Raw genomic sequence first — 25566 nt, forward strand, 5'->3', positions numbered from 1 at the left:
TGTGCAGCATAAAAAATTATGACAGCCGTAGATCAAGCGTCAAGATCGAATGGATATCATTCTTCTGATTAGACTGTAACGCATTCGGGAGATATGAGTAGATATTTAATCAAACCCGTGTTGCTCGAAACATGGCGTACAACCAGCATACCAAACGATTCGTCGATATTTTAGCTAGTTGGATGCGGCGCCAAGGCCACGACTCAGTGGTCACAACCAACAAACCGTTGGACTTCGGAGGCTCAGTAACCGTCGAGCGTTTACCGACGAAGGAATCCAGCCTGCGGTCTGTCCTTATCTCTGCGAACCGACCGGACGTGGGTTAAACAACGATGAACGGACTATGGTGGCGGTGTCTTTCGCTCTGCATATTCATCGGCACGAGCAAAGGGGCGCCGGCCTCGCAGCCAAATTCCGATGACAATTACTGGACACAACGAAGTCGAATCCTGATCGAGGAGTCTCAGGTGTCGCTGGGCGGGCGGTTGCATTTCGAGCACGGGGAGCGAGCGGCGAACAACATCCTAATGGCGGCTAAGGAGGAGGAAGTCGACCAAGGCTTCATTGACCCGAGCACCTTCTTGCCGGCTCGGAACTTTCTCACAGTTGTCGACGAGGTTCGCGGCTCCTCGACCTTCCAGATCATCGAGAAGATGCCGAAGGGCGCCGCGCTCCACGTTCACGATACGGCGCTCACCTCGGCCGACTTCGTCTTTGAGAACATCACCTTCCGCGAGGATCTCTACGTTTGTCGACCCGATGACGGTTCGTTCCAGTTCAGGTTCCGCCGTCCGGCGGACAAGAATGTTACGTGCGGTTCTTCCGAAGGGTGGGAGCTGCTCGCAGACCTCAGAGCGAACAGCAGCGTAAAAGATGAGGTGGACACTCGCGTTCGTCAGGTCATGACCATGATAGTCCCCGACCCTGCTAAAGCCTACCCAAACGTCAACGTCGCCTGGATCGCGTTTCAAAATATCTTCATTACCATCGAAGGAATGCTCACGTACTTGCCGGTTTACGAGGACTACTACTATCAAGGACTTACCGAGCTTTATGATGACAATGTCCTGTATCTCGAGCTGCGCACTACACTTCCCACTCTCTATGACCTTGATGGGAACCAATATGGCCCTGTCGAGGTTGCTCGTCTGTATAAGAGGACGACCGAACGGTAGGATTTCTCCAGAATTATGATGCCATTATAAGAATGTGGTATTTATAAGACGTTCTACCCCGTTTCAGCCAACGGTTGACACTCGTTTCGTTTAGACTTTGACCTTTTTTATATTGTAGTGTTAGTCAGAGTAAGATGCCACCGTATTTTACATTCTTCCAGCCATCCATGTGTGAGAAATTAATTTTGTAATTTTTTTTTTCATCTTCATGGTCCTGACAAGCCTGTAACTTGCAATATTTACGCGGTATCGTGAAATCTCACGTAACAGTAACGCTGCGACATTGAACGACCATTCCACTGAACGGAAAAAGAAAACTTTTTGTGGTTGAAAACGCACTTTTGCTGTTCAAAAATCAAAAGTATAAAACTCCGTCTTACCTACAATAACACACGTTCGATTAGTTTTCAAAAAATTGTCATGTATTCTGTAACTGAAGGTACGAATCTTAAGACCTTGTCAGAGGTAATAATTCTGCAACGACATATGCCGGCGCAGAGATATCATTATAGAAATTAAGGTTTGCCTCAGGAACATTTGGTAATTTTGTGAAGAAGATCGGAGGTATGTTATTGGGGATAAACTGCAATTTCAGATTTTTTTTTCCTGCACAAGTCCTCCGTATTTCTGGGAAAATTTCAACTGGTAGTTTTATCTCTAATACAAGTGCCACAAGTAATAGATAATACCACTAATACCATGATCACATTACTACGGAAAAAACCCTCAACTTGGGTGTCAATTCGTACCCTCAATTTTTTTCTCTTAGGAATTTAGCATTACCTATGAGTTGGGGTAAGAATATACACCTAAGTTGAGAATTTTCTTCCGCGAGGGTTATATATTCTTTTCCATCTCTTCAAGGTTCGTCAAAGATCATCCAGACTTCATCGGTGCTAGACTAATTTATGCCCCTCTGAGAAAAGCGAATGAGGCACAGTTGGATGAATATCTCGTCACCTTTGCTGCTCTTCGGAAAGAATTTCCCGATTTCGTGGTAGGATTCGACCTTGTCGGCCAGGAGGAGAAGGGTGAAACGCTTGCCCGATTCGTTGATAAGCTTAGAGCTGTCTCTCCGAGCATCCGACTCTTCCTCCACGCCGGCGAGACCAATTGGAACGGTCTGAGCACTGATGAAAACCTGATAGACGCTGTCCTCCTCAACGCAACAAGAATCGGTCACGGGTAAAACATATTTCGTTAGCATTTATATGAAAGTGTATCGATTTTGGAAAGTTTACTTTTCAACGAGTTTCCTTGTCTTTGGGACCTTTCGTGTAAGCATAATGGAACTTGAACGTTTTAACCCTACGAGGAAAGCTAAAAGATGTAACCGTTATTGAATCTTCCGCGTTTTTTCGTTTCAACGTTCGCAGAGGTCACAGTTTTTGATTATAACTTTCCTCAGCAGTCTTCAAGACTTCTTCCATTATTTCAGATATGCATTGCTGAAGCACCCGAAGGTCTTAGAGCTGGCAGTGGAACGTCAAGTTGCAATCGAAGTGAATCCGATCTCAAACCAGGTTCTCACGCTGCTTGGAGATATGCGGAATCATCCGGCGAGCCTTTTGTTCGCTCGAGATTATCCCGTCGTTCTGTCTGCAGACGATCCCGGACTTTGGGGCGCCCGCGGTCTCAGCTACGACTTCTACGAGGCATTCGTGGGCATAATGTCACGCTCCGCTGATATTCGGGCGCTGAAGCAGCTTGCCTTAAATTCTATAAAATACAGCGCGATGCCAGACGAAGAGAAGGTCCGCGCTTACAGACTATGGACGGAAAAATGGGCCAAATTCATTACGGACATGACGTATGAATACTCGATTGTATCGCGTTCAAAGAAGAGCTGCAAAGCTGACTTCATTCCCACGTGATTCGCAAATATTAACAACTTCGATGGGGGGGCGCAGGGGAAGGGAGGCATCAAGTATTATATCTTCGATAGTTTGTCTAAGCTACCTAGCTCGACTGAAACAAACCGAAAGACTGATTAAAGGGTAACTTTTTCTACACGAGCACTGAGAGAAAACAAATTTTGCGATGTTGGTGATCGTTTTTAATATAATTACGCTGTATTTTCTTTCTGGCCCTCCTTATGCATCAGTACATATAAGATGTATTCATGAATCGTCACGTATTGATCATTAAATCATTTAAATTAGCACAAGTAATCAATTAACTGTCTAATTTTGCATTTATTATCCCTCGACGGTAACTTCGTCGGTTTTACTTCTTTTTGCTTCCATTCCATCCTCTTGGTTTGATCTCCTTTTTCGTTCAGCCTTCCTTTCGCCCATAGTTTTCTTCAGACCCTTCATTTTCCTCGTCTGGATTGATTGGATCCTCTGTTTACCCATATGAATCTTTCCGTGCGTCGTGCCCAAAGTGTCCTTAGAAATATTCTTTTTCTTTTTGACCTGTTGACAAACATAAAAAATGGAAATAATTTGTGCACAAGCAATACGATGAACACGCAGACGAGTTCTAGAACATCGAAGCTTACCTTGAGTTCCTTGGGTTTCTTGCAGGCCTGTTTGTACAGGTCATCAGAAGCCAATTTTGTGCGTCTTACAATTAACTCCATACGTGGGCCGATCTCCTCTAACTCGATCCTGGGTATCCTGCTTCCAGATTTCTTCAAAAGTATTCTGCGGATTTGGAATAAATTTATTGATGTTTGAAAAGGTATGCTGAACAATTCAAAATATTCTCTCACCGCATATCACCTACCTGTAACTCCGAACTTGTATTTTATTATCTATAGCGGTAAAACTGAGTGTATGTTCAAGCCCCTGTAATCTGATGTTCTCAACATTATCACGCTGGAATAAATCTACTAAAAGACTCTTGATCCTGGAATACTCTCGATTGTGCTCAAACAGTTCGCCATTGAAGATGAGGATCGGTTTAATCCCCATGGAAACTTTGTCTACTTTAAACTGTGCCAGACCTTCGTATTCCTGGATTCCGAACTCAACCATGTCAAGCAAACTGTTGTCAAACATCCTGCCAACTATGAGGCTATTTGGGTGCTTTTTATTGTGCGAAGTAAAGACAAAGAGAGAGGAGCTCAGTTTCCTAGAAAACTGTTCCAACGGCGTAACATCTTCGAACGGTAGAATATTGTTCTTCTTCTGCATCATCCTAGCATCTGGTTTTTTCAAGTCGTACTGAAAAATATGCAAAATTGACAAGAATCATAATCACCATGGATGAAAATTAACAGCATAAGCAATATTGCTCACCAAATCCTTCACGCAACTGTTGAGGATTTCGCTACTACGACTCCCCTTAATGAACAAAGTTTGTTTAGCATCTTCTATGATTTTGGGCTCCTTACTCAGCAGCGCCTTCTTTCCTTTCCGTGTTTTTGGTTTACTGAAATAGAAAATATCTCATATATTTCAGGTTATATTTGCTTGCACGAGTTTTCGGGAGGTATTGAACGCCAACATAGATTCGTACTTACACGACCCTTTGTATCACCGGCATCTTTGAAGACTAACAGTCACATGCACTTCTAATTTTTGGTCAAATTTACCAAACTCGTCAAGAATTAATCTATTTCATGTGTTTCTAGGTTATATTACGTTACGATCCGTTCAAAACACGTGCAGCACGTTCGATTCTCTTGGCGCATGCGCAAAGCGTAGTTGAGTGGTAACACCGTGGTTGTAGATCCAGTTTATCTAACGGTATACACATAGAAACTTGATATGAAAAGAAGGCAGGCGAGAAGCACGGAATTCTTGGGTTCAAATTAGTGAAAGTTCTGAAAGTCGCAATCACCAGATAATTAGAAACATTGAAGTTCTTGAAATTTTCTGAGATTAACTACGGGGGCGAAAATTTTCATTAATTATATCGTGAAACTGAAAAAAATCATAAATTTTATTCCTATCGTATTATAGTGAAATACCCAGAAATTTAACGATATTGGCTTGTAAAATTCATTTATTTAAATTAAATATATGTACATATTATGGTTTCGATTTTGTATCTCGCTCTCTCTGTAAATAAGTAAAGGAAAGCTGTTCATCTTCACAATTTGAATTTACTATATGGAGAGAATATTAACTGCTGCAAGAATGTAGCTCCAATTTACTAATTTCAAATAAACGATGTATGTATGTACATTCTGTGCCTGTTACCGATCCTGAGAATTTTCCGATTGCACCAGCATATTTGCTAAATTCGAAACATCGAATAACTGAGATTTGTAATACTTGAGCTCATTTATACTCTCTTTAATATCGTCAAGTGCTCGATGGTTGTACTTCTTGGCCGGTACACGGGCATATTGATCAGGACACCAGCGTCTAAAAATTAACATAAGATAAAGAACTATAACTGATTGATGGGATAAAAAAACAACGTGAGTTACCAGAATCTACAATTCACCTCATGAGCTCCTTGATAGTCGAAACATCGATGATCCTGTAATGCAGGTAATCGTTTACTAGAGGTAAATATTTGTTAATGAACACCCGATCCATCCACACGCTGCTTCCGGCTACAGGACACTGTTTCTCCAGTATGTAAGACTTTAAAAATTGCAGTGTAAGCTTTTCAGCTTCTTGCAATGAAACCTTACTGGCGCGACACTCGGCAGTCAACCCAGTCTGGAATAATCAAAGTCGTTTGTTGGTTGTTTTGCTTATTTTGTTTTAGAGTTCTTCCGCTTTCCTGCTAGTTACTCCGTGCTACCTTGCTATGCTGAGCTGTGCACCAGTCGTCCATGGCCAGGAGAATGTCATCTGGCTGATGTACTACGAGGTGCAAATCTTTACTGACGATGTCAAGATTGGAGTCGGTGATGAGGCAAGCAATTTCCATTATATGGCACTTTTCTACATCCAGCCCAGTCATCTGAAACAGACGAAAATTGTCGTTGACTGACAATGGTAATTTTTTTTTTCCGTGAATTTGACACGAGATCAAAATATGACGTTTCAATCTTGTAGAAGAAAATATGAAAATCTGTAGTACATACTTCCATATCAATCCAAACCAAATGATCGGCCATGGTCAATTTTTGTAAGATGTTCATGTTAACAGTATCTGAAATAATGTGGTACATGAAATACATTGTTAAATATATTAATAGCAAATTTACAATAGAAAAACTATGAGAAGAGATTTTTTTGAAAAATATACGAGCCAATTAAACTGTATAGATGGCAGTGAACATGTTTAATAATACTACAAAAATTAAATTGCGTAAATAGTTGCAAATTTTTTTTATTCTAAACATATTCAGATCGTTCTTCTAAATCACTTATAAATTTCTTACAACACATAATTCATCAAATACATTCCGATAAATGCCATGAAAAATTGACAACGATTCACCGATAACGAAACTATCACTGTTTTAATGTTATTTACCGAAAATTGTCGTAGAGGAAAAATGTGCGCATCCTCCACCTACGTTTAGAGAAGCGCATCTGTGCCGATGAATGGATTTGTCAAAATTACAGCGCAGCGTGTTCCACGCGGCTGAAAGGAAGTCTTTACCACTCAAGGAGCGTTGTAGACCTCGCTGTATGACGTACATTGGTAATGAGAAAGCGTTATTTACAATGGAATAGGGGCCCGTGGCTTACAGGTTAGTTCAAGTTGTTGATAGTACACTGCTCTCATATAAGAGAAGAAAACTCCGGAAGACCAGACATACGTACTCATAGATATTACGTATATACCGTCCTATATTAGATGATGGACGCCATAGTTGATAGTATAGGGAATTTGCAATAGATACTAGAATTATATTTCCCTGGCTACGCTCGGTGAGTACTTAAGTGAGATTTCCGGTTTTCAACCAATAACAGATGCTAGATCCTAGGAAAATTGAACTTGAATTAGCCAATGAAAAACGCTACAAGCCAGCTGATATAGCAGCGTTACCAACACTGTACTTTTAAATAACTAGAATTACAGAAGTCAATATCCCTGAAAAGTGGAAAATCGAAGATAAATGCGCATGAGTGATGCGCGGTAGAGGGGATATCATGTAACTTTTCACATTTCCCACCATACAAGCATTCTGATTGGTGACTAAACTTTGCAAACCAATCAGAATTCTTGGATGGTCGGAAATGTGAGAATGGAAATGTGAAACGTTGAATGATAGCCTTCCAGGTGCAACGTTTGCAAAAAAAAAAAAAAAAATCCCAACCAAACCCGGCATTTTCAAAGTTTAGTTCCAAAAAAAATCTTACAAAACAATACGATGAAAAATTCATCAACGGTTCGCAGAAAATTCACCAAACTGGATAAATGAATAAACGAAGACGGCGGAACGGCAGTCAAAATCTTCCTGTCAACAGGGCAATCACATACAGCTAATCTTCGTTCAATGCCACCTATACCTACAACGTTCGGAGCAGAAAATGCATCGCAATGGGATACGAGGATCCATTGACAACACGCATTTTTCGGCAATAGCGCGAAGATCGAACATCATAATAGAGCGAAGACGATATTTGAAGCATGCCTCTCCGCATTCACAGTAAAGAGCTTCGTCGAGGTACTTCACAAGTCCTCGGGGTATTGTCTCAGGGCCATACCTCAATCTGCCAACAAAATTGATGATTTAGTGAACGATTTATCCAAAAAATCAATCAATTTTCATTGATAATTTATATTTCGAATACTATTTCCTCTAATTATTTATAATAAATTTACCTTGATCTGAGAACAGTCTTAGCTGCGATCTCGACAAGATCAGGTACTTCTAATATATTCGGATCGATTTCACATCCCTCGAATCCTTGCGGCTTGAAAGTATTTCCAGAAACATTGATAGTTTCTAAACGTAATCGCCGCACGCATCCAGGGAGCATGTCAAGTAAATTTTCATGGAGACTGAAGAACCTGTACAAGGAACACAAAATATCCTGAGATAAATAATCACCTAAAAAATATCTTAAATGCCTACCTCAAACTAGACAAAAAGCCGATGTTGAGTGGTAGCGATGAAAGCAGGTTATTATTGAGACTCAATGTCCGTAAAGCAGTTAATTTTCCAAGATATGGTGGCAGCCACGTTAGCTGAAAAAGTAAAAAACATTTAGAAACAATAATCATCAGCAGTCGAGACTCTGAAAAAATTTTTCTTGTAAAAAAAAATTCACCTCATTTCTTCCAAGGTCCAAGGTGATCAAATTTTTTTTTATTGCATCTCCATTCAGCCATGCCCATGATTTGGGAGGTGATTTTCCAAGCTGATTTTCAGCAAGGCAAAGCTCTGCAAGGTTCGGAAGAGAGCCAAGCTCCACAGGCAGGCTACGTATGCAGTTCTTAGACAAGTCTAAGGAGCGAAGCTGATTGAGTCTAAGGATCTGGCGATCGAAAGATTTTCTCTGAAGATCGACAATAGAGAGATGCTGCGTGGTACGAGGAAAACCCTGGAGAGTTGGGTATTCTGCATTAGACGTAACGGAATATTTGGTCTGGACCTTAGGCCGAAAGTACTTTTCGTTCAGGACTGGCACTTTGACTGCTGGCTCAGGGGAATTCTTGCCGAAGGCCAGTTTGATGACACGCAGAAAGCTCTTTAGCAGAAGCGCGTCTGCTTGAATTATCAAGTCATGAGCGGGCTCTTTCAGACGTATAGTGCATTTTCCTTCGTTGATAAATTTTGCAAATATCTGCGTTATGTTGTCAACCACCTGCATCAATAACAATGGTATTAATTACATTCGGTATGTCAAAATTTAGTTGACGCACAGTTTTAGTACATCGATCATAATTCAGATCTGGTATGCGATATCGTAAAATCTTATAAGTAAAATCAAAGCTGAATCAGCCAGCTTAAACAAACAACAGAATTTTCTGATTCTCTTTTATTAAAGTGGAGTTATGGGATTCCATATCTTGCCTTATATCTGATCCCCTTTGTGTCCTGAGCAGACTGCAGGAGCAGGCACATTTCGTCCTTGTGATCGGGCCGCCGTCCAAAAGACAACGTAGAAGCACGCGGCCGTTGTACGGTGCTCCGGTTGGCTCCAGGACACATGCGACTCGCATCTACTTTGACAGTGCAAACTAACCTCATTCTTTATTTCTTTAGTTTCACTCGCTTTTCGAGCGTACGGTAGTCCCAGCCTTTCATTATCTTAGACCTGCTCAATCGCTATTTTCATTAATTCTATCGAAACAGAGGTCACATCATGCCCAAAAACATAATGTTTTGTAAACAGACTTCAAACAGAAATCTCTGGCGCGTTGCCGCTTGATTTCACACTTGTGAGTCAATCACGTGTTTAAATACATATATATTACAATTTTCCATTTCCAGTAATAGCCTATCAGCGAGTCGCTTTTCCGAGTACTCCCGCGACTGGTTGGAAAAGCAGCATTTTCATTGGCTCGTGTAGCGAAGCGGACATTTAACGTTCAACGACAGCCAATCAGAGCGCTCCTTTCATTGCATTACCTCAGAACACCGTTCTGGACAAAAATAATATTTTTCTCACTTATTATTAGATTCGCATGTTCGTCCATAAAGGCCGCTTTCCTTTTACGCCAATTTTCTGGCACAACACAACACTTTGTGATTTTGTTGGCCCATTAAAGCTTACGTTACCAAAGGTTAAATGGCCTGACAATTCATGACGATGGAACAGATGTCGCATTGCGTTCCGCAATTTTCCGACTGACGGTGTGTCTGTATTTTCCCTATGGACACCGATGGTGTTCATTGGTGTATTAAACTGGTTTGAAACGTCAAAACTCCGTTTGTAACACGATATACATCAAGATTGTCTGAACTTAATGGAAAAACCGCTTCGGCATTGACTGCCGGCTCCTAATTCCGTTTAAAAAGGCAATCAAGATAGTCTAACTATCGCCCGAAGTTTTCCATAAAAGTTGCCAGTTTTTCTAACCAAAAACAAATCATACAAAGTCATCAACGTCTTCACTATCGTCTTCGGGCACAATCAGCCTTCAGTCTGGTGAAACGGTCATGGGAATCCAGACGAATGTTTCACGTCTCAAGATATCTTGATTAAAAAAACGTTGTACTGTTAAAATCATAACACCAATATTCAGAGCAGAATGAAGATGTTTTCCAGGGAAAGTCCCAGAGTTGTTGACCTGGTCCGCCAAAGGGAGTTATCGGTAAGTCTAGTTGACTTTCTATGAATTTAGATTTACCTGACGTGGAAACGCAAACTAAAAAGTAAACCGAAGACACGTATACAATGTAAATATTGTTTTCTCTTGTCACAGGAATCCTGTGCCGCTTCTCTGCCGAGAAAACTGCAGGTGACTGACAATTTGGTGGCCCGTTTGGGCTTGGAAAAAGAGCTTGAGGGTCACGGAGGTTGTGTCAACTGTTTGGAATGGAATGAATCCGGGGAGTGAGTATTTTTTCACCAAATTAATTTCACATTAATGTCAGTCGATCAATAATTATGTTTTTTATTGCAGAATTCTTGCATCCGCTTCAGACGACACACATGTCATACTGTGGGATCCGTTTACATATACAAAGAAGAAGGTATTTCGCACGGGACATAGTGGAAATATATTTTCTGTCAAGGTATTTGCTATTTTCTTCATTCATATTTACCGATGTTGTATCGGGTTAAAAGTTTAGCTGATAACGCTGTGTATTTTTTTTCTTTTTTAACGACCCAGGTAATAGTAATCATTATTATGTAACACTTTTAGTCAGAGGGCAAAGGTGAAGAAGAAAAAGTCAATTTAATATCCATATCCTTCTGCCACGATTTCATAACTCGAAAAAACAAGCTTTTTTTAGTTTGTCAGTGCCTTGAGAAAACGTAGAAATATCACCTGAATCTTGAATAAATGATATAAAATAAAATTTCCAACTCCAGTTGTTCCACAATTAATTATTCGGCAAAGTCAACTCCACGTTTACAATGTGCCGAACCATTAATTAAATAAAAAAAATTAACAAGATACGCAAAGATAGAATACCCCTCAATTCTGGTCGTTTTAGTTTATGCCAAAATCAAACGATGGCATTTTGGTAACCGGAGCGGGGGACTGCTGCATTCGTGTTCACGATATCACAGTCTCAGACACGATATTAGTATGTAGTTGCCATAAAGGTCGTGTGAAGAGGATCGCGACAGCACCAAGTGTACCGTTTATGTTTTGGACTGCTGGAGAAGACGGGCTAATACTGCAATATGACACAAGGGTTCCACACAGTTGTACATCCCAGGACCGAAGGGGAGTCCTTATTAACCTGGTCAATCACCTTGGACGTCTCGCAGAAGCGAAATGCATCGCGATTAATGCTCGCAGACCGGAACTCATTGCTGTCGGTGCCAATGATGCCTATGTCAGGATGTACGACAGAAGAATGATCAAACCATCTACTTGCCAGGTAAAGACGAAAAAATGACGACATCGAAACATCGTCTTGCATTTATTAATGACAATCTTGTATCGCGCAGGCCACGCCAGCCTCTAATGTTGATGCGGCGAATGAAAACTCAGAGGGAATCGACGCGCAAGCCCACTTGCAGCGTGCTGGAAAAGGCGACTCAGATGATAACATTCCCTTAGGCTGTGCTCGGTACTTCGTTGCCGGTATGTTCGTCGGTGAACCATAGGTAGTGTGCATCAATTGAATAGAATTTGTGAACGAAAGAAGGAGCGAGAGAAGCGGAAAAACATTGAATATTACACGGAATTTGCTACCCCAAACTGGCAACCGCTTTGACTAAATTTCATCATTTAATAATTTGTAACGTACTTCCAGGACACTTGCGATCGCGGCTTCAAGACCAAAAGAGAAATAGAAGCCTAGCTGCAACTTATCTTACATTTAGCGCCGATGGAAACGACCTTCTTGTCAATATGGGTGGCGAACAAATTTATCTCTTCGACGTTAACAAGGGCAGTAGCTCAAAGTTCCTCCCTAAGTGGAAGAACGGTACGAGATATTCAGGTGAGTAAAATGAGTGCCTTAGTTGACCTAAGTTTCATCTAAAATCTTTAATTATCAACAGTGCCTGGTGATCAATGGTGCTCGGATCAAAAGCAGGATGAGGGAATTCGGCTAGAGACTTACTGCAAGCATACCGACCCTTTGATCCTGCCCATACACATTGAGAACATCAAAGAAGAAGTGAGCTTTTCCTGGTAGTTAATTTAATCCCATCGAATTCTGTACTCGTTCTGTTACATCCTCGATTTGGCAGAATAGGGTGCATAAAAAAGACTTCTCCAAATTAACGGCTTAAAAATATCAGAATTTCACTTTCAACCAAATCGCGAAAATTGCGCTAACGCTTTTGATTTGTTTCACATGGATTCACCGTATTCCGTTTGGTCTTCGCAGGCAAACACAGCCTTTCAGAAGCAGAAGTATACAACGGCGATAAACTTGTACAACAAGGCTATAGCTTGGTGCCCTCACGGAGCTGTGCTCTACGCAAATAGAGCTGCATCCTTTATGAAGCGTGCCTGGTAACTATCCATATCTTAATGTTTTCAATAACCGTTCAACATGTTCATAAACGCCTCGTTTCAGGGATGGCGACATCTATGCAGCTCTTCAGGACTGTCAAACGACAATTGTTCTCGATCCAAGACACGTCAAAGCTCATTTTAGGTGAGTACAGCAATCCATAGCTTGCACGCGCCCAAGAGGTAGAGCAGACTGTAACCCTTCTTGTATTCCATTACTTTTCATACCCAATTCTCACTCTCCAGACTAGCCAGATGTCTTTACGAACTAAACCGAGCCGCGGAAGCTCACAAAGTAATAAAAAACTTCCAGCAGAATTTTCCTGAATTTGCAACAAACTCAGCTTGTCGGGCTTTGTACAAAGACATCAAGAAAGCACTCGGCTCTGGTTCGTATCGGTATTCCAAAACTTGTCTCGTAACTTTTATTCAACATTTTATAATGCCAATTGTGTATTCTTCTCAGAGGAAACCAACCAAGAAGAAATGGACGAGGTTGAAGAAGAAGAGGACAAGGATCAGGTGGAATATCCTGTACGCCAAATTGTCTTGCAGGGTGTGTCAGCACACGAGCTGTACTGGCAACGTAACAGCGTTGATTACAATATCCGATTCTGTGGTCACTGTAATACAACGACTGACATAAAAGAGGCAAATTTCTTTGGCAGGTATGGGAGTATGAAGGCATCTACCTGTTGTCTATCAAATAATTGAAAAACGATATTTCGTTGGCTCAGCCAGACAACCAAAAGCAACTATTGTTCTGATTCATTTCATTTTTATGCAATAGCGATGGGCAGTACATTGTGGCAGGATCCGATGACGGATCTTTTTTCATATGGGACCGTGAGACAACAAATATTCTTAGAGTGCTACGCGGCGATGAAAGCATCGTTAATTGCCTTCAACCACATCCATCTTCGTGTCTCCTGGCCACTAGTGGTATCGACCCAGTTATTCGGCTGTGGAGTCCTCGGCCAGAGGTAAAACAATGAAATCAACCAAATTTGCTGTAGAGTGAGGAATCAAAATTACCGTAATCAAGAAATTCAATTGTTACAAAAAAAAGCCGAAAATGAGAGATGAGTTTCCTAGGATGAATATTACGTTTTTTTCCCTACTCATTCAGGATGGGAGCCAGAACGAGCGAGCTATAGAAAATCTGGAGGATGCAGCGTCAGCAAATCAATTGCGGATGAAGAGCAACACATTTGAATTGATGCTGTTGAATATGGGATACAGGTTTCCAGGGCAACAGGATCACAACCAGGATCAGTCAGGCGATGACGGAGATGATCGTGAGCGACCAATGAGTCCATCACAGACGTCACAACCGCTTAATTGCCGCCAGAGTTAAGAGATGAAGCACAGGCAGTCGGATGAGAGTAATAAGAATGAAAGAGGAATAAGGTTGTTGTATAATTTGTTTGAATTATAATAATATACAAATTACAGAGTTTTATCACGATTCTTTCGCGGCATTTGTTGTTTATTTCGTGTTCATATTTTTAATGAGAATATTACGGCTGTAACACCCATCTCTTCGTTTAATGATTAATTATTTAAATAAATTAACTACAAGTTTGTACTCTGTGGTGGCCGCACTCGGCCGTCCCAAATGTACACAAGAATACTTTGTCTTCTCGGAGATTGGAGAAAAACATTCTTTATGCGAAAAAATACGCACTGTGCATGAGGATGCCTGTCGATCTTGGCCGTGCATAAAGCCGGTGACATAATTTATGCTAATAATTGATATTTTTTCAGAAGCTGTAAAATTCATTTGTCCATAAAGCCTCGATGCTTTTATGAAGATCAAAATTAATGACGCCGAGGTACACATAGTAGACCGATAATCTAACTAGCGACCACTGTCTCTCCAACGAAACCAACCACCTCGACAGCGACGTTTTACACAACTTCTGCTTCTCGTCGTATACTGAATGGACACAGCATTTCGACATTTCTATGAATGCAGACATTCTGGAAAAGAAATACAGTAATTGAGATATCAAAGACGCTCCAATCTCCTGACCTGAAATAAGGATATCCGTAATCCTTACACATGCTTAGGAGTTTTGATGGAATTACCTGGCCTGAGTTTTGAGAGTGTGTTCTATGCCCCGCATCAGATCATTGGTTTTTAAAACAAGGAGCATTTGCCTATTAACTCGTTCGAGCACTTCGCTAATTTGGGGTAAAACGTTGGGAAGTTCCTCCTGAAAAGCGTCTCTCTGAAAGATTAAAAAATCGGTGGTAAAATTGATCCGATAGATTGGTAGAATAACAAATCAGCAATCAAATCCATATCACATACCTCGCTATCGGTGAACTTCGTCTTTTGAATACCCGCCATTATTGTATCCCAACTTCGCCCAGATACCATGCAAACAAGTAGTCCGTACAGATCGCCGACGCCAAGAGTCTCTGCGTATTTCCGCATCTGTACTCTGTCACCGTTCAATATTGCGAGCCACAGCTTGGCATACTCCCACCGGAATTGATCAGAAAGTGTCTGGAACAGGGAATGAAACGGAAGATAGGACAACATATTTAGGACATATGACGACAGAGTCAAGTGGCGCTTACCGCGTATAAGCCGTGATCCAGCAGCACAATTTCTGCCTCGTGATCCTTGTTTCTTATCAGGATATTTCCGGGGTGAGGATCGGAGTGGACGAAACCGTCAACAAATATCATACGACTATAGAGCCGTCCGAGTTTACCGCTAACTTCGTACGGGTTCACGTTATGCTCCTTAAGGTAGTTGACGTCGTTAACGTGCCCACCTTCGAGAAATTCCATTGTCAGAACTCTAGATGACGATAACTCCCAGAATATGTTTGGAACCTGAGGATGAAATTTGTGAAAAAACAGTCGATATTGGAGCGCACTGAGAAAATTTTTGAAGAAAAAATGGCAAGTTTCTACCTTCAGCCAATGGAAATCCTTGAAGAGACTCTTGACCTTCTCTGCATTTCTTCCTTCAAGGGTGAAGTCTAGTTCCTGAGGTATATTTTTTTTTGATTCATCCACTATCCAGTCAAACTTAAAGTCTGGGAAGACCCACGACGTTATCTTCACGAGAGCTGCCATTGTCTTGATGTCGATGTAAGAGTTGGACTTTACAGCTCTGAAAAGATCAATGTCGATAATGAAAATTAAGATCGCTAAACTCATTCGTTACATTCTTAATTTTTCTCACCTGTGCTGCACCTTTACCGCAACCAATCTTCCATCGCGAAGCACGGCTTTATGAACTTGGGCAAGACTGGCCGTACCCAAGGGAACAGGTTCAATCGATTCAAATATTTCATAAGCCTAAAACAGATGCAAGAGATGTTTATACCTGTTAGAAAAGCATTAAATAAGCATTAAATACGCATATTCTACTCACGTCCTTTTTGAAATCCTCTTCTATCACAATCAGGACATCGGAAAAGGAAGACTGGGGAGCTGAGCTGTGTAATATTCTCAGCGTATTTACGTATTCAGTAGGCAGCAGATAATCCAGTGCTCCAATGTGTTGCCCCACCTGTATAACAGAACTAGCGTTATAATCGCTGTTGCATTGCTGCTAAATACTTGGTGCTCACCTTAATGTAGACACCCTTGTTAGCACAACAGAGATCCAGAAGTTTTTGAGCACCGTATAGATGGACTTGAGATTTAAGCTTTGCATACTCAGGAGACTCTTTGTCAAGTTTGCCTGAATAGAGCTTTTTTTTGTAATGTGTTCCAATTTGAAAAACCTGGAACAATGAAAATCTAGAATTATGATTATGACTATTCCTGTTCTCAAAAAGAATGATATCGCACAGCCACATATTCTGGCTAAACTTTGAAGGGTTTAAACCTTTGGAAATAGATTCTCCTAAAGATGGAGGACGTGTTAAAAATTTGTTGTTACTGCTATACGTTACAGCATCTTTTTTTCTACTTTATACAAGCATTCGATAGTTTTAATTCAAAATCAAACGCGAAGAAAAAAACATTAGATACCTAAACTGAGGAGAAAGTTAGAAATATTTACGCACTCGGAATTCCTTCAAGACCTCTACATTTGAATTTAACGGATCGGAATTTCTGTTTCAGGCATACATTACAATTACAAATACTTCCATAGATTTCATACAAGATATTCCACTAATTGCTAGTACCGTAAGGATCAAGTACTCCGTTTCTTTCCCACAATATTCCGTGACACCCTTTCCCGCGCATTGGCGCGCATACCAATCATACTTACGGTAAGTGCAGCTCTCGTAAGTCGAACGACGCCGATCGCCCCCACATCGTATTCATTGGCCCTGAGCGAGGCTAGAGTGCCGATAACAGCGCCCCCGGTGGCAGTGAGGGTAACTAAGCGGCGCATAGACATGACTCTGGTTCTGAAATTGAAAGCGACGCATGCGCACGGTGACGTATTTAGGAAACGAGATATGCACGTGGACCAGAATCAGAGGGGAAAAGGCGAGTCGAGGGATTGACAATTGGCTATCGAATAAAATTACCTCAACATTACAGCTCTGTGTTAATTGTTTCAGAAGCACACTACGACGTTCTTTTTCTGGCCGGAACGTTCCTCAACTGTGACGAACTCGACGACACACGGCATAACTATGAAAACTTTCCTCAAACTTGACTTTCCCCGCCGCCCTGTTCTAACCCCCCCCACCGAATTTCACTTGTGATGCAACTGTGTCGAGAAACGACTCATCGCCGAACCGCGTCTATAAATCTATACATATTTCATTTCTATGTCAGTGGTGCCAACGCTTGGACATTGGCCTTGAAATTCCGTACTTGGTGCTGGAAAAACTCGACAGATGACACTTGCACAAACTTGAATTTAGAGATACTGTATGTGTGTACTTGAATTAAAATAAATTAAGAACCTCTTTTTTGGCGGGGTAAAAATTTCCTCATTGAGAGTTGAAGAGGTTCTTAAGTTTGATAATCATTAACATCAGTTTTGATTTAAGATGAGACAAAGATTTCCAATTTGTTCCTGATTATGTTATAATGATCATACATTAAGGGGAGAATACAATCGCAGTAGATATGTAGAAGAATATATATTATATATTTAAATGAATGTATATTCAGTTATCTATATTTATAATCAATAATGATAATAATAATAATACACGTAAGAAGTTCTCATTTGTGAAAAGATAAATCATCATATGTTTTTCTTGTCTTGCTTATCATGAAGATCAATAAGTTTTTATCGGACTTAGAAAACATCAAATTGATAAGAATGACTGTGTGTTACACCTTACAGACAGCAAAAGGCCCATACAATATGCACATAAGAATTTTTCGCCTTATAAATAACAATACAATATCCTATAATAAAGTATAAAAAATATTCTGGTCGCTGAGAAACATTTGCTGTTCTCCATGCCTGTTACGCTTCAATCTTTAACCAGTCCTTTGGTTCTCTCAGAACGCTCATAAGTTTATCTTCTTCTGAGCCTTGTTCTGGCTTGTGCATGTATTGCCATTTCTGTATAAAACGAAACATTACTTTCCTGAGCAAGTTGCCACAAATTGCCAATCTACATCTACATCTAAATAATAAAATTTTACACTTACCGCACTTAGGGGTAATGACATAAGTATGCTCTCTATTCGAGCACCAGGAGTGAGAAGCCCAAATTTAGTCCCTCTGTCATATACCAGGTTGAATTCAACATACCTCCCTCTTCTCAAAAGCTGCCACTGGCGTTCGGCATACCCATACCCATCATTTTTATGCTTCTGAACTTGAAACGTTGAAAAATAAAGATGAGAGATTTCTCTGTGATTTTATTAAGACAAACCCAAAGAAAGCACACTTATGTTCTCTGCATTGCATATTGACGTACCCAGAGGTATATACGATGGAATTACAGCTTCCGCGCATGAGCTCACAAACCGAAAAGCATCCTCCTGATTTGGCTCATCGAGATCATCGAAAAATATTCCGCCGATACCTCGCCTCTCGCCACGATGAGGTATGAAGAAGTAATCGTCACACCATTTCTTAAACTTTGAATAATATGACTTGTTGCTCACGTCACAGGCAGTCTTGAGCGCTTTGTGAAAGTGGACGGCATCAGACTCGTTTAGATAGTATGGTGTGAGGTCAGTTCCACCACCAAACCACCACTGTAAAAATATCCTGTTATATTCGAAATGGAACCAAATTCACACTTTCATAATTTGCTCTTACTTCAACTGATCCATCGGTATTTGTCACTTCGAAGTATCGGTAGTTGAAGTGAATTGTTGGAACATAAGGATTTCGCGGATGAATAACGGCGCTGACTCCAGTAGCAAAGAATGGAAGAGGACCTCCTTCAGAGAGCTTCTTTCCTCTGTATAACGGATTGTTATGTTTAGATATCTTTTCTTCAATATCACAGTAGCCGGCTACAACTATAACTACCTTGCTCTCATCTGCTTGATGGCTTCGGTCGGCAGGTTTCCATGGACTACTGAAATATTAACTCCAGCTTTTTCAAAGACCTGCCCATCTTCCAGGACACACGATACACCTCCACCTCCTTCTTTTCTTACCCAACGATCGATTCTGAACTTAGATCCATCCTGTTCTTCTGTCTCTAAAGCCCGGCAAAAATCTGCCTATCGAAAGAGTTGAGTAAGATCTACGGGATTCCTTCGGCCAAGGTTTTCTCAATTTTATTATGTTCGAGATGCTACTTTTATTATTCTCCACGATCACTCATTTCATTCTGCAACTGTATATGTAAAATCATTTTGACTTTGCCAGATTAGATACATTTTTTTACATACACAATTGCAGAAAAAGTCAAATTAATACTGAGGTGTCATGAAAAATTATCATACAAGCCAAAACGCAAGCAAAAAGAAACCTAGTGACTCAGAAACTTTTTTCTCTAAATCAGACAAAGTGCTGGAATATTTTCTTCAAACGCTTAAATCATCTTTGCAGTAAGTTCTTGTTTTCACAGTAAATGATATCTCGAAGGGACTTAAATGAAATCCTGGTTCTAATCTGTACTAGAATTTCACCTGGATTTTCATTATTAGAAGCTCCATCCTAGCCTGCATATTCGTACGATGCTTCTCTAGCTTGTCCATATTACTGACTGGTTCAGCCATAAACTTTTCAATTTCCACACCATCCAACAAATCCCTCGAGGGACTGAAAATGGAAAACATTCCTGCCAGTACTCCGGCGGCCTGCATAGATCTGCTGGAGGAAAAAACACAGTTTATCAAATCCACGTCCAGAAATCGTTAATTGATAAATAGTAAAATACTAGTAATCGCTAAGCAGTAAATTCTAGATTATCCAAAAGTTTGGAAATAAACAAATTTCTGTGATTATGTTAACATTACAAAATTCATACTCATAATTAGCAAGTCACCGTACTTGACAATTCCAAGCTTGCATTCTTCTCGCCGACCATAGTTGACGACAAATCGAAGTCTGTACCAAGTCTTGAGGCAAACGTTGAATACCATGATCAAGCCTAGATCAATATATTGATTTTTGGTCGCACCGGTTGTAATCAAGTCCCAGGTATTTTGGAGTCACGAATATCCCTGATATGAACTGAAAAATAATTATTATTTACATTATCTAATCCAGATAACATAACCCCGTCTAACACGTTGACGATATGGAACCGGCAGCGCAGGCGCAGTGATATACTCTTTGGGTAAAATCAAGAAACGGTTTCTTTCCATCTACCAGGAGATAGATCGAATTCTTAGAAACCGAAGATGAACGTGCTGGGTTGAGTCGGTCAATTTGAATGCATTAATTGGTGTCGGTAAGTAAGAAACACTGACTACAAACAGATATAACTTTCTATCTCGAGAAACGTTGAAATTTTGATTTCTAGGAGATCCCAGTTGTCTTCTTTGATTTCCCAAGGGTTCAATTGACCTGGAAAGGGTCGTACAGATCCATTCTGAGATGAAGAAGTTTGCTCTTAAAATGGCGAAAGATGTAATCAAGGCTGACCCTTTTGGTTGAAGCTTATCTTCGTAACTCCTCTGTTGTTAGCCCTACGATCTTTTGAATGTCTTTCTCGCGTTCCTGGGGGTCCAATTAGTGGGAACTGGGTCCTTCAAAACGATTCTGAGATAGAAAATTTCCGAACTCTGAAACTCGTAAAAAAGCACGGCTAACCGCTTTGGATTTTTCAGTCAAAATTTGGCCGATTTGGAAAAGTATTAGAAGTGACTTTGTAATGCACTATATCGACGTAATTTCGCGAGAGGAATCGACTATGCACAGTCCAAATACGCTGCGAGCAACGTATCAAGAGTTACGGCCAAAAAATGAAATATTTTCTTTGTAATTCCTCTGCTGTTGGTCTCACGATATTTTCGATGTCTTTTTTGCATTCCTGAGGGTCTAGTTAGTCGGAAAAGGGTCCTGCAAAACGATTCCCAGACGGAAAGTTTGGAGCTCCAAAAATCGCAAAAAAGGAAGGCTAACCCCTTTGGATTTTTTCAGTCAAAATTTGGCCGATTTCAAAAAGTATTAAGAGTGACTTTGTCATGCACTATATCGACGTAATTTTGCGAGAGGAATCGACTGCACGCAGTCCGAATACGCTGCGAGCAACGTATCAAGAGTTACGGCCAAAAAATGAAAAATTTTCTTTGTAATTTCTCTGCTGTTGGTCTCACGATATTTTCGATGTCTTTTTCGCATTCCTGAGGGTCAAATTAGTCGGAAAAGGGTCCTGCAAAACGATTCCCAGACGAAAAGTTTTGGAGCTCCAAAAATCGCAAAAAAGCAAGGCTAACCCCTTTGGATTTTTTCAGTCAAAATTTGGCCGATTTTAAAAAGTATTAAAAGTGACTTTGTGATGCACTATATCGACGTAATTTTGCGAGAGGAATCGACTGCGCGCAGTCCGAATACGCTGCGAGCAACGTATCAAGAGTTACGGCCAAAAAATGAAAAATTTTCTTTGTAATTTCTCTGCTGTTGGTCTCACGATATTTTCGATGTCTTTTTCGCATTCCTGAGGGTCAAATTAGTCGGAAAAGGGTCCTGCAAAACGATTCCCAGACGAAAAGTTTTGGAGCTCCAAAAATCGCAAAAAAGCAAGGCTAACCCCTTTGGATTTTTTCAGTCAAAATTTGGCCGATTTTAAAAAGTATTAAAAGTGACTTTGTGATGCACTATATCGACGTAATTTTGCGAGAGGAATCGACTGCGCGCAGTCCGAATACGCTGCGAGCAACGTATCAAGAGTTACGGCCAAAAAATGAAAAATTTTCTTTGTAATTCCTCTGCTGTTGGTCTCACGATATTTTTGATGTCTTTTTCGCATTCCTGAGGGTCAAATTAGTCGGAAAAGGGTCCTGCAAAACGATTCCCAGACGAAAAGTTTTGGAGCTATAAAAATCGCAAAAAAGCAAGGCTAACCCCTTTGGATTTTTTCAGTCTATTTATAACAGATTTCGGAAAATACTGGAATCGATTTGTTCATACCCTATTTCGACGTAATTTTGCGAAAGGATTTCATTGCGCACAGTCATGACACACTGCAAGCAATGAAACCGAACTCACCGCTGAAAAACATCAAATTTGCACTGGGTTTTCATAGAGATGGAGAACAAAAATTACAAACTCATAACTACAAAGTTTCAGTTTCCGTTTATTTATCATGTCTTAGTCATAGTACAAGTGATCAGGTGTCAGTGTATACTACTCTACCAAGTTTCTAAATAGTATGATATAATATCTTATTCTAATACATTGTACTGATAATGATATATTATACCAAAAATTATTATAATATCATATAATATATTGGTGCTACTATTTCATGTAATCTGGATTAAAATGAATAATAAATAAATTTCTCCGTATTTTCTGCGTATCTTCTCAGCTATTGGTCCTATTATTCTTTGAATGCCTTCCTCACAATCCATAGGATTCAATTAGCATAGAATTAAAGAGTCGTTTGAGTCGATTCCGAAACGGCAAGTCTTTCGCTCGGAAAAGAACGAAGGCTGACCCCTTTGGATTTTTTCAGTCGAAATTCGGCCGATTATGAGAAATATTTAGAGTAACTTCGAGATGCACTATATCGACGTAATTTTGCGAGAGGAATCGACTGCGCACAGTCCGAATACGCTGCGAGCAACGTATCAAGAGTTACGACCAAAAAATGAAAAATTTTCTTTGTAATTCCTCTGCTGTTGGTCTCAAGATATTTTCGATGTCTTTTTCGCATTCCTGAGGGTCAAATTAGTCGGAAAAGGGTCCTGCAAAACGATTCCCAGACGAAAAGTTTTGGAGCTCCAAAAATCGCAGAAAAGCAAGGCTTACCCCTTTGGATTTTTTCAGTCAAAATTTGGCCGATTTCAAAAAGTATTGAAAGTGACTTTGTGATGCACTATATCGACGTCATTTTGCGAGAGGAATCGACTGCGCACAGTCCGAATACGCTGCGAGCAACGTATCAAGAGTTACGGCCAAAAAATGGAAAATTTTCTTTGTAATTTCTCTGCTGTTGGTCTCACGATATTTTCGATGTCTTTTTCGCATTCCTGAGGGTCAAATTAGTCGGAAAAGGGTCCTGCAAAACGATTCCCAGACGAAAAGTTTTGGAGCTATAAAAATCGCAAAAAAGCAAGGCTAACCCCTTTGGATTTTTTCAGTCAAAATTTGGCCGATTTCAAAAAGTATTAAAAGTGACTTTGTCATGCACTATATCGACGTAATTTTGCGAGAGGAATCGACTGCACGCAGTCCGAATACGCTGCGAGCAACGTATCAAGAGTTACGGCCAAAAAATGAAAAATTTTCTTTGTAATTTCTCTGCTGTTGGTCTCACGATATTTTCGATGTCTTTTTCGCATTCCTGAGGGTCAAATTAGTCGGAAAAGGGTCCTGCAAAACGATTCCCAGACGAAAAGTTTTGGAGCTCCAAAAATCGCAAAAAAGCAAGGCTAACCCCTTTGGATTTTTTCAGTCAAAATTTGGCCGATTTTAAAAAGTATTAAAAGTGACTTTGTCATGCACTATATCGACGTAATTTTGCGAGAGGAATCGACTGCACGCAGTCCGAATACGCTGCGAGCAACGTATCAAGAGTTACGGCCAAAAAATGAAAAATTTTCTTTGTAATTCCTCTGCTGTTGGTCTCACGATATTTTCGATGTCTTTTTCGCATTCCTGAGGGTCAAATTAGTCGGAAAAGGGTCCTGCAAAACGATTCCCAGACGAAAAGTTTTGGAGCTCCAAAAATCGCAAAAAAGCAAGGCTTACCCCTTTGGATTTTTTCAGTCAAAATTTGGCCGATTTCAAAAAGTATTAAAAGTGACTTTGTGATGCACTATATCGACGTAATTTTGCGAGAGGAATCGACTGCGCGCAGTCCGAATACGCTGCGAGCAACGTATCAAGAGTTACGGCCAAAAACTGAAAATTTTTTTTTGTAATTCCTCTGCTGTTGGTCTCACGATATTTTCGATGTCTTTTTCGCATTCCTGAGGGTCAAATTAGTCGGAAAAGGGTCCTGCAAAACGATTCCCAGACGAAAAGTTTTGGAGCTATAAAAATCGCAAAAAAGCAAGGCTAACCCCTTTGGATTTTTTCAGTCTATTTATAACAGATTTCGGAAAATACTGGAATCGATTTGTTCATACCCTATTTCGACGTAATTTTGCGAAAGGATTTCATTGCGCACAGTCATGACACACTGCAAGCAATGAAACCGAACTCACCGCTGAAAAACATCAAATTTGCACTGGGTTTTCATAGAGATGGAGAACAAAAATTACAAACTCATAACTACAAAGTTTCAGTTTCCGTTTATTTATCATGTCTTAGTCATAGTACAAGTGATCAGGTGTCAGTGTATACTACTCTACCAAGTTTCTAAATAGTATGATATAATATCTTATTCTAATACATTGTACTGATAATGATATATTATACCAAAAATTATTATAATATCATATAATATATTGGTGCTACTATTTCATGTAATCTGGATTAAAATGAATAATAAATAAATTTCTCCGTATTTTCTGCGTATCTTCTCAGCTATTGGTCCTATTATTCTTTGAATGCCTTCCTCACAATCCATAGGATTCAATTAGCATAGAATTAAAGAGTCGTTTGAGTCGATTCCGAAACGGCAAGTCTTTCGCTCGGAAAAGAACGAAGGCTGACCCCTTTGGATTTTTTCAGTCGAAATTCGGCCGATTATGAGAAATATTTAGAGTAACTTCGAGATGCACTATATCGACGTAATTTTGCGAGAGGAATCGACTGCGCACAGTCCGAATACGCTGCGAGCAACGTATCAAGAGTTACGACCAAAAAATGAAAAATTTTCTTTGTAATTCCTCTGCTGTTGGTCTCAAGATATTTTCGATGTCTTTTTCGCATTCCTGAGGGTCAAATTAGTCGGAAAAGGGTCCTGCAAAACGATTCCCAGACGAAAAGTTTTGGAGCTCCAAAAATCGCAGAAAAGCAAGGCTTACCCCTTTGGATTTTTTCAGTCAAAATTTGGCCGATTTCAAAAAGTATTGAAAGTGACTTTGTGATGCACTATATCGACGTCATTTTGCGAGAGGAATCGACTGCGCACAGTCCGAATACGCTGCGAGCAACGTATCAAGAGTTACGGCCAAAAAATGGAAAATTTTCTTTGTAATTTCTCTGCTGTTGGTCTCACGATATTTTCGATGTCTTTTTCGCATTCCTGAGGGTCAAATTAGTCGGAAAAGGGTCCTGCAAAACGATTCCCAGACGAAAAGTTTTGGAGCTATAAAAATCGCAAAAAAGCAAGGCTAACCCCTTTGGATTTTTTCAGTCAAAATTTGGCCGATTTCAAAAAGTATTAAAAGTGACTTTGTCATGCACTATATCGACGTAATTTTGCGAGAGGAATCGACTGCACGCAGTCCGAATACGCTG

The 25566-nt window shown here is 40.3% G+C and overlaps 7 protein-coding genes across 11 annotated transcripts; 2 read left to right on the top strand and 5 right to left on the bottom strand.

Moving 5' to 3' along the window:
* The first annotated feature begins 148 nt into the window (after nt 1–148).
* Nucleotides 149–3232, top strand: LOC124411849 (adenosine deaminase 2-like). 2 transcript variants are annotated; one of them, XM_046891331.1, is made up of 4 exons: nt 149–1171; nt 2040–2360; nt 2614–2698; nt 2781–2985. In XM_046891331.1, exons 1-4 carry the CDS (start codon nt 333–335, stop codon nt 2844–2846), a joined length of 1311 nt encoding a protein of 436 aa, XP_046747287.1. In that variant the 5' UTR covers nt 149–332; the 3' UTR covers nt 2847–2985. The 2 variants fall into 2 exon arrangements, with proteins under 2 accessions (XP_046747287.1, XP_046747286.1); XM_046891330.1 differs by having other exon boundaries at nt 157–1171; nt 2614–3232.
* LOC124411851 (ribosome production factor 2 homolog) lies at nt 3229–4795 on the bottom strand. The gene is made up of 5 exons (XM_046891333.1): nt 4645–4795; nt 4421–4553; nt 3906–4345; nt 3679–3823; nt 3229–3592 (listed from the first exon to the last, which is right to left on the bottom strand). The coding sequence occupies exons 1-5, from the start codon at nt 4665–4667 to the stop codon at nt 3374–3376; spliced, it is 960 nt and encodes a 319-aa protein (XP_046747289.1). The 5' UTR covers nt 4668–4795; the 3' UTR covers nt 3229–3373.
* A 324-nt stretch (nt 4796–5119) lies between these two features.
* LOC124411852 (oligoribonuclease) lies at nt 5120–6842 on the bottom strand. Its single transcript, XM_046891335.1, has 5 exons — nt 6564–6842; nt 6169–6236; nt 5883–6044; nt 5577–5797; nt 5120–5494 (listed from the first exon to the last, which is right to left on the bottom strand). Exons 1-5 carry the CDS (start codon nt 6730–6732, stop codon nt 5323–5325), a joined length of 792 nt encoding a protein of 263 aa, XP_046747291.1. The 5' UTR covers nt 6733–6842; the 3' UTR covers nt 5120–5322.
* Nucleotides 6843–7363: 521 nt separating this feature from the next.
* LOC124411850 (leucine-rich repeat protein 1-like) lies at nt 7364–9423 on the bottom strand. Its single transcript, XM_046891332.1, has 5 exons — nt 9058–9423; nt 8312–8848; nt 8116–8228; nt 7863–8051; nt 7364–7750 (listed from the first exon to the last, which is right to left on the bottom strand). The coding sequence occupies exons 1-5, from the start codon at nt 9232–9234 to the stop codon at nt 7531–7533; spliced, it is 1236 nt and encodes a 411-aa protein (XP_046747288.1). The 5' UTR covers nt 9235–9423; the 3' UTR covers nt 7364–7530.
* A 423-nt stretch (nt 9424–9846) lies between these two features.
* Nucleotides 9847–16368, top strand: LOC124411847 (WD and tetratricopeptide repeats protein 1-like). The gene is made up of 14 exons (XM_046891327.1): nt 9847–10301; nt 10413–10543; nt 10614–10725; nt 11152–11544; nt 11615–11750; nt 11923–12111; nt 12173–12291; nt 12505–12632; nt 12697–12777; nt 12879–13021; nt 13099–13300; nt 13423–13615; nt 13762–14042; nt 14400–16368. Exons 1-13 carry the CDS (start codon nt 10239–10241, stop codon nt 13987–13989), a joined length of 2118 nt encoding a protein of 705 aa, XP_046747283.1. The 5' UTR covers nt 9847–10238; the 3' UTR covers nt 13990–14042; nt 14400–16368.
* Nucleotides 14033–17365, bottom strand: LOC124411848 (aarF domain-containing kinase 1). Of its 2 annotated transcripts, XM_046891329.1 has the most exons (10): nt 17144–17364; nt 16879–17020; nt 16229–16384; nt 16030–16167; nt 15838–15953; nt 15564–15765; nt 15222–15482; nt 14950–15147; nt 14724–14866; nt 14033–14615 (listed from the first exon to the last, which is right to left on the bottom strand). In XM_046891329.1, the coding sequence occupies exons 1-10, from the start codon at nt 17149–17151 to the stop codon at nt 14396–14398; spliced, it is 1584 nt and encodes a 527-aa protein (XP_046747285.1). In that variant the 5' UTR covers nt 17152–17364; the 3' UTR covers nt 14033–14395. The 2 variants fall into 2 exon arrangements, with proteins under 2 accessions (XP_046747285.1, XP_046747284.1); XM_046891328.1 differs by having other exon boundaries at nt 15222–15765; nt 17144–17365.
* A 646-nt stretch (nt 17366–18011) lies between these two features.
* LOC124411268 (oxygen-dependent coproporphyrinogen-III oxidase) lies at nt 18012–20256 on the bottom strand. 3 transcript variants are annotated; one of them, XM_046890312.1, is made up of 7 exons: nt 20038–20256; nt 19674–19857; nt 19066–19262; nt 18850–18994; nt 18503–18785; nt 18231–18400; nt 18012–18141 (listed from the first exon to the last, which is right to left on the bottom strand). In XM_046890312.1, the coding sequence occupies exons 1-7, from the start codon at nt 20127–20129 to the stop codon at nt 18043–18045; spliced, it is 1170 nt and encodes a 389-aa protein (XP_046746268.1). In that variant the 5' UTR covers nt 20130–20256; the 3' UTR covers nt 18012–18042. The 3 variants fall into 3 exon arrangements, with proteins under 3 accessions (XP_046746268.1, XP_046746269.1, XP_046746270.1); XM_046890313.1 differs by having other exon boundaries at nt 19674–19854; nt 20038–20255; XM_046890314.1 differs by having other exon boundaries at nt 19674–19900; nt 20038–20218.
* Nucleotides 20257–25566: the final 5310 nt, after the last annotated feature.

This window comes from Diprion similis, chromosome 10 (genome assembly GCF_021155765.1).
Source record: "Diprion similis isolate iyDipSimi1 chromosome 10, iyDipSimi1.1, whole genome shotgun sequence".
NCBI lineage: Eukaryota > Metazoa > Arthropoda > Insecta > Hymenoptera > Diprionidae > Diprion > Diprion similis.

Bases quoted from the DNA above. Each gene is read 5' to 3' on its own strand.
- LOC124411851 (XM_046891333.1), bottom strand. From the start codon at position 4,667: ATGCCGGTGATACAAAGGGTCGT. The intron at 4,554-4,644 runs GTAAGTACGAAT...TTTCTATTTCAG, and splicing joins CCGGTGATACAAAGGGTCGT to TAAACCAAAAACACGGAAAG. The intron at 3,824-3,905 runs GTAGGTGATATG...CCAAATCCGCAG, and splicing joins ATACAAGTTCGGAGTTACAG to AATACTTTTGAAGAAATCTG.
- LOC124411268 (XM_046890312.1), bottom strand. From the start codon at position 20,129: ATGGTATTCAACGTTTGCCTCAAGACTTGGTACAGACTTCGATTTGTC. The intron at 18,995-19,065 runs GTAGTTATAGTT...TCCGTTATACAG, and splicing joins ATCAAGCAGATGAGAGCAAG to AGGAAAGAAGCTCTCTGAAG. The intron at 18,786-18,849 runs GTAAGAGCAAAT...ATATTTTTACAG, and splicing joins ATACCGATGGATCAGTTGAA to TGGTGGTTTGGTGGTGGAAC.
- LOC124411849 (XM_046891330.1), top strand. From the start codon at position 333: ATGAACGGACTATGGTGGCGGTGTCTTTCGCTCTGCATATTCATCGGC. The intron at 1,172-2,039 runs GTAGGATTTCTC...CATCTCTTCAAG, and splicing joins TATAAGAGGACGACCGAACG to GTTCGTCAAAGATCATCCAG. The intron at 2,361-2,613 runs GTAAAACATATT...CCATTATTTCAG, and splicing joins GCAACAAGAATCGGTCACGG to ATATGCATTGCTGAAGCACC.
- LOC124411850 (XM_046891332.1), bottom strand. From the start codon at position 9,234: ATGAGGTTAGTTTGCACTGTCAAAGTAGATGCGAGTCGCATGTGTCCT. The intron at 8,849-9,057 runs GCAAGATATGGA...TTATTGATGCAG, and splicing joins CAAAGGGGATCAGATATAAG to GTGGTTGACAACATAACGCA. The intron at 8,229-8,311 runs GTGAATTTTTTT...TTACTTTTTCAG, and splicing joins TGGACCTTGGAAGAAATGAG to CTAACGTGGCTGCCACCATA.
- LOC124411848 (XM_046891328.1), bottom strand. The intron at 16,385-16,878 runs GTAAGTATGATT...TCATTGTTCCAG, and splicing joins TTACGAGAGCTGCACTTACC to GTTTTTCAAATTGGAACACA. The intron at 14,867-14,949 runs GTATGTGATATG...TTAATCTTTCAG, and splicing joins CGAAGTTCACCGATAGCGAG to AGAGACGCTTTTCAGGAGGA.
- LOC124411847 (XM_046891327.1), top strand. From the start codon at position 10,239: ATGAAGATGTTTTCCAGGGAAAGTCCCAGAGTTGTTGACCTGGTCCGC. The intron at 12,112-12,172 runs GTGAGTAAAATG...AATTATCAACAG, and splicing joins GAACGGTACGAGATATTCAG to TGCCTGGTGATCAATGGTGC. The intron at 13,616-13,761 runs GTAAAACAATGA...CTACTCATTCAG, and splicing joins TGTGGAGTCCTCGGCCAGAG to GATGGGAGCCAGAACGAGCG.
- LOC124411852 (XM_046891335.1), bottom strand. From the start codon at position 6,732: ATGTACGTCATACAGCGAGGTCTACAACGCTCCTTGAGTGGTAAAGAC. The intron at 6,237-6,563 runs GTAAATAACATT...ACATTATTTCAG, and splicing joins TTCCTCTACGACAATTTTCG to ATACTGTTAACATGAACATC. The intron at 5,495-5,576 runs GTGAATTGTAGA...GTTAATTTTTAG, and splicing joins ACTATCAAGGAGCTCATGAG to ACGCTGGTGTCCTGATCAAT.